Genomic DNA, 12799 nt, shown 5'->3' with positions numbered 1-12799 from the left:
ACACAGGTGATATAATTAGCTGCAGCAGACACGGCAGTTGGATCCTTAGCAACCAATAGGATTACTGCTTTCATTTTCACAGGGAGCAATGGTTGCTAGGGAAGCTGCCTCACAACATCCACAGAAACAAATACTGTAAGTGTGCATGCACACCTACCGGATCCGCAGCGAAATCCGCTTGGGATCCAGTGTCATTCAACCCTATGACACAACATACTTGCAGCGAGATTGACATCCTGCTGCGAGTTTGTCACTTAACCCCCTTGGCGGCCGGAGCGTAACTTACACTGACAGAGGCCGCCATCATCCCTCCCGCACAGACCGCTGTTAGATGGTGCAGGCTCCCTCCAGTGTGTTCAGCGCTGTGCTGCTGCTGCCGGGCACGGCTCTCTCCTCACGGCTCTCGACGCTGCACACACCGCTCCAGCTTGTTTCGGGGGGGACGTCGAGAGCCGTGAGGAGAGAGCCGTGCCCGGCAGCAGCAGCACAGCGCTGAACACACTGGAGGGAGCCTGCACCATCTAACAGCGGTCTGTGCGGGAGGGATGATGGCGGCCTCTGTCAGTGTAAGTTACGCTCCGGCCGCCAAGGGGGTTAATTTACATACTCATAGCGGGATGTGGGGGAAGTGTATAGAGTATGGGGGCTACCCGCAGGGGGGGGGGGGAGTGTATACAGTACGGGAGCTACCTGCAGGGGGGGAGTGTATACAGTACGGGAGCTACCTGCGGGGGTGGAGTGTATACAGTATTAGAAACTTTGAAACCTCTTCTGTGTTGTCCTCACCAAGGATGAAAGGTAGTGCCTAACAGGGCCAGATTATGATGATGCAGGATTGTGTATGCACTTATTTTTATAAGCTGCAGGTTTTCTGCACATACACACACGCGCGCGGTCTGCAGTCGGCGAGGGGGGACCCCCAAACTACACACTACAGGTAAACAGGACCCCAGAATTATACACTACAGGTATACAGGACCTCCACCAACTATATACTACAGGTATACAGGACCCCACTAACACTGTCAATGTTGTATATAACCAGGCTCAGCATAACACGACCAATGTTGTACATAACCAGGCTGTATATATCACTGCCAATGTTGTATATAACCAGGCTGTATATAACACTGCCAATGTTGTCTATGACCAGGCTCAGTATAATACTGTTAATGTTGTATGCCAGGCTGTATACTGTATATAACACTGCCAATGTTGCATATAACCAGGCTGTATATAACACTGAAAATGTTGTATATAACCAGGCTCTGTATATAACACTGCCAATGTTGTATATAACCAGGCTCTGTATACAGTCTGATCACATGATGACATCTCAGTTTGGCTATTAGCTATTTAGGATGTTTAAAGTTTTTAGTTTATTTCTAACTTACAATCTAGATAAACATAAGTGCAGAACTGTCGGGGTATATAGCGTATAAAGGGATATATAGGGCTCCTGGCGATTTCCCCTTAAACAAAAAAACAAGGGCATAGTTTTCCCCCCTGGGTGACTGACACTTTATACCCGGGCAGCACTGGGTACATTTTCTAGTATAACCTATATAACATGTTGCTGAACCCTAGAATATACAGGGATATCTGACCCTGTCACTAGTGATGGAATCCCATATATCTCTATGGACATGCTATGAATGTGGGGTAGATGTCCCACTCTCTTATGGGGGTGCTTGTGCTCCGCGTCCCCCCTCAGTCACTATTTCCTACCTGCCATCGCTCGTTTGGTCGGGGGCCTCCTCCTCTCCTTAGTGACATGTATTTTCCCTCCTTCCATCCTAGCGTCCGCTCCTCCTTGTATCGTACAGCAGAGCTCTCGGGTTGGGGGAGGGGGTCCTATAGTGATGAGCGGCTGCATGGATCATATATGTGATGTAGACCTTCCCATCATGTTACCCACCATTATAATAGAGCAGGTTTCTGTATTTTTCTTTTGCAGAGAAGTTGACCTGTATACGGGTTATACCACGCGGAATATCCTGTGCATGCCCATAGTAAGCAGAGGGAGCGTCATCGGAGTCGTCCAGATGGTGAACAAACTAAGCGGAAGTGCCTTCTCCAAAACCGATGAGAACAACTTCAAGATGTTTGCAGTTTTCTGTGCATTAGCCTTACACTGTGCAAATGTGAGCCGCTGCTTTACTGTAGTGAATGATTCCTTCCTCTACCGGGATAATGGAGCGGACTGGGGAGGGGGGGATGGGAACATAATAAACAATGTATACTTACCTGTCCTTGTACCTCTGTTGTGCCACTCCTGGGTCTTCCTGCCATATGTAATTTTCGGAAGGCATCCAGGTACATCATATACCTACAGTAGCTGATCCTGCTGCAATGTCCCGGCCCGGCTAATAGATTCTTTGTTCAGCCCGTCAGTGACTGCAGTGGTGTCCCGTCCCAGTCACTGATTGGCTGAGCGATTGCCCAGTGTCCCGTCCCAGTCACTCATTGGCTGAGCGATTGCCCAGTGTCCTGTCCCAGTCACTGATTGGCTGAACGCTTGCCTGGTGTCCCGTCCCAGTCACTGATTGACTGATACTTTGATTTAGTTTGTTTACTATGTTCCGGCATACCGCCCCCCCGTGCCTTCCTGTCCTCTTTTAGTTTCACTACTTAAGCTATGTTCACATACAGTATTATTCTGGTCGACCACGGGCCAGTGTTTGGATGTTCCTGTGGCTGTCAGAGCTCTCGCAGGAACATTTATTTCCATACGGCCCATTTGGCGTTAAGCATTGCTTAATTGAATTGAATTTTAATTGAAAACAGCAGCTGTTCTTTTCAAAAAACATTGTGCGAACCAACCCCCAAAGCGAATTTACCACTTTACAGGTTATATCATTATTACAGGCTATATCATTATTACAGGCTATATCATTATTACAGGTTATATCATTATTACAGGTTATATCATTATTACAGGCTATATCATTATTACAGGTTATATCATTATTACAGGCTATATCATTATTACAGGCTATATCATTATTACAGGTTATATCATTATTACAGGCTATATCATTATTACAGGCTATATCATTATTACAGGCTATATCATTATTACAGGCTATATCATTATTACAGGTTATATCATTATTACAGGCTATATCATTATTACAGGCTATATCATTATTACAGGTTATATCAGTGTCGCAGGCTATATCATTATTACAGGCTATATCATTATTACAGGCTATATCATTATTACAGGTTATATCATTATTACAGGCTATATCATTATTACAGGCTATATCATTATTACAGGCTATATCATTATTACAGGCTATATCATTATTACAGGTTATATCATTATTACAGGTTATATCATTATTACAGGCTATATCATTATTACAGGTTATATCATTATTACAGGTTATATCATTATTACAGGCTATATCATTATTACAGGCTATATCATTATTACAGGCTATATCATTATTACAGGTTATATCATTATTACAGGCTATATCATTATTACAGGCTATATCATTATTACAGGCTATATCATTATTACAGGCTATATCGTTATTACAGGCTATATCATTATTACAGGCTATATCATTATTACAGGCTATATCATTATTACAGGCTATATCATTATTACAGGCTATATCATTATTACAGGTTATATCATTATTACAGGCTATATCATTATTACAGGTTATATCAGTGTCGCAGGCTATATCATTATTACAGGCTATATCAGTGTCGCAGGCTATATCGGGCTTACATACCATCGCTTGCACTGAAGCAGCCACCGCCGTCCATTTTCTAATTGGTCGTCCTGTTTACGTTATTTTCCCCTATCTGTAGCTGTGCACAGGAGGTGAGCCCGGGAGAAGCAGTTCAAAGCTCTCTCCTCCCCCAGTCCCGATGCCGCCACCTCCTGTCCTCAGTCCCGCCTCCTGTCCTGGGTCCCAATGCCGCCTCCTGTCCTCGGTCCCAATGTCGCCGCCTCCTGTCCTCGGTCCCGATGCTGCCTCCTGTCCTCGGTCCCGATGCTGCCTCCTGTCCTCGGTCCCGATGCCGCCTCCTGTCCTCGGTCCCGATGCCGCCTCCTGTCCTCAGTCCCGCCTCCTGTCCTTGGTCCCGATGCCGCCGCCTCCTGTCCTCGGTTCCCGCCTGGCCTGTCAGTACTTCTGATGGTAACACCAGATATAGCCTGTACAGTGGAGCATTGTCTTTAGACGTACCTGTCATTAGGTAACTGTGCAGCCGCTCTTCCCACTGGAACATTGAGTAACCTTGGATCCGCCCCAGGTGATGTAGCAGCCCCTTTATATAAGTATAGGGCCCCTGCACGGAGCTTTACCTGACCTGTCTGCTGCCTAATGACAGGTGCGCTGTAACTCCAAACTGGGTGACACTTTGTGACCCTCCGGTCCCTGCACTTTGTCATCTTTTATGTTTTTTTTTTCTCTCTGTTCCTCAGATGTATCATCGAATTCGCCACTCGGAGTGCATTTACCGGGTGACCTTAGAGAAGTTGTCGTATCACAGCATCTGCACGTCCGAAGAATGGCAGAACCTGAAGAACTGCACCCTGCCCGCAACGCTCTGTAAGGAGATAGAACTGTGAGTATAGGACAGGAAGCCGAGGAGCTAAACCTAGGATTGTGGAAGACTTAGAGGATTTAAAGGGAAACTGTCAGCAGGTTTGTACATAGGAATAGATTGCGATTGCTGGGAGGATGGCGACTGCCGGGTGGATGGGGATGGCGATTACCGGGTGGATGGCGACTGCCGGGTGGATGGGGATGGCGACTGCCGGGGGGATGGGGATGGCGACTGCCGGGGGGATGGCGACTGCCGGGAGGATGGCGACTGCCGGGAGGATGGCGACTGCCGGGAGGATGGCGACTGCCGGGAGGATGGGGATGGCGACTGCCGGGGGGATGGGGATGGCGACTGCCGGGGGGATGGCGACTGCCGGGAGGATGGCGACTGCCGGGAGGATGGCGATTGCCCGGAGGATGGCGACTGCCGGGAGGATGGGGATGGCAATTGCCGGGTGGATGGGGATTCTGGTGCTGAATGTTTGGCTCCCTGGCACCATTCTCACCCACCGACCCGTTTGTATTCCTACTCGTTCTCTCCAGAGACCCGTCACTACTTATGTCTATATGAATGTGTGGACGAGCTGGTGGGCAGGAGGGGCAGAGGAACTGGCGCTGGGGGAAACCGGAATGGCCGACCATCCAGCTCCATATGTACAAACCTGCCGATAGTTATACTTTAAATTGTACCAAAACTACTCATACGCGGCCCCCGCTATACCCGGCCCCCGCTATACCCGGCCCCCACTATACCCGGCCCCCACTATACCCGGCCCTCACTATACACGGCTCAAAGAAATAGATGGAGAGTTGATGATGTCCCAGATGTGTTGGATTGGATTCAGGGGAACGGGCGGCCACTCTATAGCGTCACTGCCTCCATTTTGTAGGAACTGCTGCCACTCTCCAGCCACATGAGGTCTAGCATTGTCCTGCATTAGGAGGAACCCCAACCGCACCAGCATATGGTCTCACAAGGGCTCTGAGGGTCTCCCTACCTAATGTGGTTAATCGTTCGGCTTCAGAAGTTACAGATATCTGAGAAATATTTTATAACATGGATAAAATCTGTATATAATCTGTATATAATCTGTATATAATCCTTCTCTCTCGTCTTTTAGATACCACTTTGATATTACACCCTTTAAGGACCTCTGGCCCGCCATCTATGTCTACATGATTCACCAATCTTGTGGGAACACTTGGTAGGATGGAGATTTTTTATGTTATTTTAAGTTTACTTTTTTGTCTAAGATTTCTTTTTAAAGCCGGACTATTTTATGAATGGGGGATGACACACTTATGTGATAAAACCACTATATACTCCACATGTTACCAGTATACATACACTATATACTCCACATGTTACCAGTATACATACACTATATACTCCACATGTTACCAGTATACATACACTATATACTCCACATGTTACCAGTATACATACACTATATACTCCACATGTTACCAGTATACATACACTATATACTCCACATGTTACCAATATACATACACTATATACACTATATACACCACATGTTACCAGTATACATACACTATATACTCCACATGTTACCAGTATACATACACTATATACTCCACATGTTACCAGTATACATACACTATATACACCACATGTTACCAGTATACATACACTATATACAAAACATGTTACCAGTATACATACACTATATACACTCCACATGTTACCAGTATACATACACTATATACTCCACATGTTACCAGTATACATACACTATATACACTCCACATGTTACCAGTATACATACACTATATACACTATATACTCCACATGTTACTTGACCAGTTTTTTATTTTTTTAGCTTTGAGCTGGAGAAGTTGTGTCGTTTCACAATGTCGGTGAAGAAGAATTACCGGCGAGTCCCTTATCATAACTGGAAGCATGCAGTCACCGTGTCCCATTGCATGTACGCCATACTGCAGCATAATAAGGACCTGTTTACAGACCTGGAGGTAGGACATCATGTATACCTCACATATGAAGCACACACAGTACTATGTAACGTCCGGCCGCACTGCAAACACGAGCGCCATTCTTACAGTATCCCGACCAGTGTGTCCTCTGAGACTTGGTGTGAATGGGGCCTGATGCCGTCTGTAGAACGATGGCCGATACACTGACTGTTCATGTGACCGTACATTATGCCTGTACCATACATCAGGGGGTTACTGGCTATGGCTCCTGCCTTTAACTTCCATATCTTTCTATCCTCCAATGGCGGAGGATAATATCCAAGAGGGATCCTGGGAACTGGAGGATCCGGGCGGGGGGAGGCAAGTCCAGATTTATAGCTTAATATAAGTTGAACTTATAGAGATATATATAAATATATATCTATATCTTACCTATAGTGATAAATCTCTATCCTCTGGATAAGCTTTTGAGGACGCCGGTGACTGAAGGGTTTGTGGATTTCTGGAATTATTAGACTTTTTGAGCTTTGTGCGGAGTGATTCCTTAGGATTGTGGACGTAGAAGCCCCTGGATCCGCCATCTCACTGTTATTCCTATGGTTTATTCCTTCCATCTTTCTCCTACAACAATTGACTGTTGTTTTTGTTATTTCCATTTGTTCTAGAAAAAAGGTCTTCTGATCGCCTGCCTGTGCCACGACCTGGACCACCGCGGTTACACCAACAGCTACTTACAGAAGTTTGATCACCCTCTGGCAGCGTTATACTCCACCTCCACAATGGAGCAGCACCACTTCTCCCAGACCGTGTCTATTCTGCAGGTAAGAGGAGCGCCGCGTCCTCCGGGAGTCAGGTAACCGCAGCAAGGTGAAGACACCACTTACTTGGCTTCCATAGATTCCGCATTGCTTGAGACTAGTTACTAGCAGACTCCTTTAGAAGCCTTTAGAAGCCTTGCATAGCATAAGTATAAAGGTTCTATATTGCTTATATAGGCCGCGCACTCTGAGCTCTGCTACACCGGGGTTATAGGATAGATCATAAAACTCCTTTAGCTCCCAGCAAACAGCATGAGAGGCAAAGGAATAGCGAATATACACTCAGCGGCCACTTTATTAGGTACACCATGCTAGTAACGGGTCGGACCCCCTTTTGCCTTCAGAACTGCCCCAATTCTTGGTGGCATAGATACAACAAGGTGCTGGAAGCTTCCTCAGAGATTTTGGTCCATAGTGACATGATGACATCACACAGTTGCCGCAGATTTGTCGGCTGCACATCCATGATGCCAATCTCCCGTTCCACCACATCCCAAAGATGCTCTATTGGATTGAGATCTGGTGACTGTGGAGGCCATTGGAGTACAGTGACCTCATTGTCATGTTCAAGAAACCAGTCTGAGATGATTCTAGCTTTATGACATGGCGCATTATCCTGCTGAAAGTAGCCATCAGATGTTGGGTCCATTGTGGTCATAAAGGGATGGACATGGTCAGCAACAATACTCAGGTAGGCTGTGGCGTTGTAACCATGCTCAATTGGTACCAAGGGGCCCAAAGAGTGCCAAGAAAATATTCCCCACACCATGACCCCACCACCACCAGCCTGAACCGTTGATACAAGGCAGGATGGATCCATGCTTTCATGTTGTTGACGCCAAATTCTGACCCTACCATCCGAATGTCGCAGCAGAAATCGAGACTCATCAGACCAGGCAACGTTTTTCCAATCTTCTACTGTCCAATTTCGATGATCTTGTGCAAATTGTAGCCTCAGTTTCCTGTTCTTAGCTGAGCGGAGTGGCCCCCGGTGTGGTCTTCTGCTTCTGTAGCCCATCTGCCTCAGAGTTGGCCGTACTGTGCGTTCAGAGATGCTCTTCTGCCTACCTTGGATGTAACGGTTGGCTATTTGAGTCACTTTCTATCAGCTGGAACCAGTCTGCCCATTCTCCTCTGACCTCTGGCATCAACAAGGCATTTCCACCCACAGAACTGCCGCTCACTGGATGTTTTTTCTTTTTCGGACCATTCTCTGTAAACCCTAGAGATGGTTGTGCGTGAAAATCCCAGTAGATCAGCAGTTTCTGAAATACTCAGACCAGCCCTTCTGGCACCAATAACCATGCCACGTTCAAAGGCACCAAATCACCTTTCTTCCCCATACTGATGCTCGGTTTGAACTGCAGGAGATTGTCTTGACCATGTCTACATGCCTAAATGCACTGAGTTGCCGCCATATGATTGGCTGATTAGAAATTAAGTGGTAACGTGCAGTTGGACAGGTGTACCTAATAAAGTGGCCGGTGAGTGTATACAGTCCCTGACAGAAGTTCTGTCGCTTCTCCATGTTGTGGAAACCAAAACTTATAACCCGACCTAAAATTCATCCATTGGTTTTAGAAATCACTCATATGAAAGCAGACACCCTCCCAAATGAGTTTTTTGTAATGAAAATAAATTGGCGTCACTGCTGAAATATTGATCATTTAATGAACACAGAAAGGTCCGATTTTGCCAAGACAAAAGTTTTGTTGCCCACAGAAAGTTATGTGATAATCAAACAAATAATTCACTTCAAATACAAAGCTATGTTACAAAAAGAACTCCAGCACCCCCCGACCTTCAGTTGAACCACGCCTTGACCTCTAACAACATGCCAAACATCCCCCCTGCAAACTCTGACACCATGCCAAACATCCCCCCTGTAACCTCTGACACCATGCCAAACATCCCCCCTGTAACCTCTGACACCATGCCAAACATCCCCCCTGTAACCTCTGACAACATGCCAAACATCCCCCCTGCGACCTCTGACAACATGCAAAACATCCCCCCTGCGACCTCTGACAACATGCCAAACATCCCCCCGCGACCTCTGACAACATGCCAAACATCCCCCCCCTGCGACCTCTGACAACATGCAAAACATCCCCCCTGCGACCTCTGACAACATGCAAAACATCCCCCCCTGCGACCTCTGACAACATGCCAAACATCCCCCCTGCGACCTCTGACAACATGCCAAACATCCCCCCTGCGACCTCTGACAACATGCCAAACATCCCCCCTGCGACCTCTGACAGCATGCCAAACATCCACCCTGCGACCTCTGACAACATGCCAAACATCCCCCCTGCGACCTCTGACAACATGCCAAATATCCCTCCTGCGACCTCTGACAACATGCCAAACATCCCCCCTGCGACCTCTGACAACATGCCAAACATCCCCCCCCTGCGACCTCTGACAACATGCCAAACATCCCCCCTGCGACCTCTGACAACATGCCAAACATCCCCCCTGCGACCTCTGACAACATGCCAAACATCCCCCCTGTGACCTCTGACAACATGCCAAACACCCCCCCTGCGACCTCTGACAACATGCCAAACATCCCCCCTGCGACCTCTGACAACATGCCAAACATCCCCCCTGCGACCTCTGACAACATGCCAAACATCCCCCCTGCGACCAAAGCCTGAAATATCTAGAGGCTGAAGACCGGATCCACTGCAGAGGTGGCTGCACCTTTAACGTGTCTTAGCGTCAAGTACAAAGGATTAAAAAGAGATTTGAAGAGACTGGAGATGTTTTGGCAAGCCCAGGTCTGAGAGACCCCGCAAAACAACAGCTCAGGAGGAAAATCAAAAGCCAGCCCCTCTTCCACTGCAGCGGAGCTCTAACAGGCCCAGTCACCTCCAGTCCCTGTCAGCTAGAAGAGTTTGTAGGATTCTGTCTAGAAATGGCCTCCATGGTGGAATCGGTGCCCAGAAGCACTAAACAAAAGGCAAGTAAAAAACTGTGTGGTATTGGCCAAGGCCCATAGCCTGCTAGATGGATGGACACTGGAAAAGTGTCAGAAGGTGGATTGCTCAGATGAGTCTTCAGTTGAATTACACCACAGCCGCCACTAATACTGCAGGAGACCTACTGGAGCCCATATGGGTCCAAGATACACCCAGAAAACAGTTAGGTTTGGTGGTGGAAAGATCATGGTCTGTGGTTACATTCAGTATGGGGGGTGCGAAATATTTGCAAGGTTGAAGGTAATATCAATAGCCTAAAATATCAATAAGTATTAGCTACCTCTTACATCATAAAAGAGGTGACGCAGCAGAATGGTGCTCCATGTCCTCCATCTCTACATCACAGTTCCTCAAGGCAAAGAAGATCAAGATGCTACAGGACTGGCCAGCCCGGTCAGCAGACATGAACATCATGGAGCTTCTGGACTGGCCAGCCCGGTCAGCAGACATGAACATCATGGAGCTCCAGGACTGGCCAGCCGGTCACCAGACATGAACATCATGGAGCTTCTGGACTGGTCAGCCCAGTTACCAGACATAGACATCATGGAGCTCCAGGACTGGCCAGCCGGTCACCAGACATGAACATTATGGAGCTCCAAGACTGGAGAGCCCAGTCACCAGACAGGAACATCATGGAGCTCCAGGACAGGCCGGCCCAGTCACCAGACATGGACATCATGGAGCTCCAGGACTGGCCATCCCAGTCACCAGACATTGACATCATGGAGCTCCAGGACTGGCCAGCCCAGTCACCAGACATGGACATCATGGAGCTCCAGGAGTGGCCAGCCCAGTCACCAGACATTGACATCATTGAGCTCCAGGACTGGCCAGCCCAGTCACCAGACATGGACATCATGGAGCTCCAGGACTGGCCATCCCAGTCACCAGACATGGACATCATGGAGCTCCAGGACTGGCCAGCTTAGTCACCAGACATGGACATCATGGAGCTCCAGGACTGGCCAGCTTAGTTACCAGACATGGACATCATGGAGCTCCAGGACTGGCCAGCCCAGTCACCAGACATGGACATCATGGAGCTCCAGGACTGGCCAGCCCAGTCATCAGACAGGAACGTCATTGAGCAGGTTTGAGGTAGGATGAAAGAGGAAGCTTGGAAGACAAAACCAAAGAATCTTGATGACCTCTGGGAGGCATGGAAGACTGCGTTCTCTGCTGTTCCTGATGACCTCATCAATAAATTGTATGAATCAATTGTGGAAATGCATGGATGCCGTCCTTCAAGCTGATGGAAGTCACACACAATAGTACATCTAATAGCCGCACAACCTCATCCACCAATGGTAGGAAACAGCTTTGTATTTGAAGTGAATTACTTTGATTATCACATAACTTTCTGTGGGCGACAAAACTTTTATCTTGCCAAAATCCGACCTTTCTGTGTTCATTAAATGATCAATATTTCAGCAGTGACGCAAATTTATTTTGGTGGAAAAAAAAAGCTTTCATATGAGTGATTTCCAAAACCAATGGATGAATTTTAAGTCAGGTTATAAGTTCTGGTTTCCACAACATGGAGAAGCGACAGAATTTCTGTCAGGGAGTGTAGTGCCGGCTGCTGCTTACATTACCGATATCACGTAATAACGTTACTTAGGCTGCAGAACAGATATCCTGACACAGCTGAGACCAGAAGAAGCGTATACTGCCTGCCAGAAACAAAAACAAGCCGTATACTGCCTGCAAGAAACAAGCCGTATACTGCCTGCCAGAAACAAGCCGTATACTGCCTGCCAGAAACAAAAACAAGCCGTATACTGCCTGCAAGAAACAAGCCGTATACTGCCTGCCAGAAACAAGCCGTATACTGCCTGCCAGAAACAAAAACAAGCCGTATACTGCCTGCAAGAAACAAGCCGTATACTGCCTGCCAGAAACAAGCCGTATACTGCCTGCCAGAAACAAGCCGTATACTGCCTGCCAGTAACAAGCCGTATACTGCCTGCCAGTAACAAGCCGTATACTGCCTGCCAGTAACAAGCCGTATACTGCCTGCCAGTAACAAAAACAAGCTGTATACTGCCTGCCAGTAACAAAAACAAGCCGTATACTGCCTGCCAGAAACAAAAACAAGCCGTATACTGCCTGCCAGTAACAAGCCGAATAACAATATATATATATTTTAACATTACTGTGAGATTGCTGGGGTGGGGGTGCTGAAATTCCCAGTCGCTGCCGCAGTGAAGTTCTTCTATTACCTAACAATGTAACATATCAGACGCCACTGGTTGTAGATGTCTCCTTGGTGTCTCTATTACAGACAACTTCAAACAGACAAGATAAGGTCTGCGGTAGACCGCCAAGGACTATTCATAAGAAATGTGCAAATCAGAACCCATCCCCCGTCCTGGTGTCAGATGGAACATAATACAGAGAGGGCAGTAATGTGTATAAGGACATATGAGGGGTTCCTGGCCTGGTAACCGCTGCCTGGTTT

General features: G+C 47.3%; 1 protein-coding gene across 2 annotated transcripts in view; it reads left to right on the top strand.

Moving 5' to 3' along the window:
• Positions 1-12799, top strand: part of PDE10A (phosphodiesterase 10A) — a 95049-nt gene that overhangs the window by 77938 nt on the left and 4312 nt on the right. For both annotated transcript variants that reach the window (XM_069974378.1, XM_069974377.1), the window contains exons 13-17: positions 1958-2144; positions 4451-4593; positions 5696-5779; positions 6419-6569; positions 7196-7351. In XM_069974378.1, the coding sequence (XP_069830479.1) occupies positions 1958-2144; positions 4451-4593; positions 5696-5779; positions 6419-6569; positions 7196-7351 (721 nt within the window). The remainder of the gene's footprint in view (positions 1-1957; positions 2145-4450; positions 4594-5695; positions 5780-6418; positions 6570-7195; positions 7352-12799) is intronic.

Source organism: Dendropsophus ebraccatus, chromosome 6 (assembly GCF_027789765.1).
Source record: "Dendropsophus ebraccatus isolate aDenEbr1 chromosome 6, aDenEbr1.pat, whole genome shotgun sequence".
Taxonomy (NCBI): Eukaryota; Metazoa; Chordata; class Amphibia; order Anura; family Hylidae; genus Dendropsophus; species Dendropsophus ebraccatus.
The sequence above is the reverse complement of the archived record's forward strand: the minus strand, read 5'-3'. Positions and strand labels throughout refer to the sequence as shown.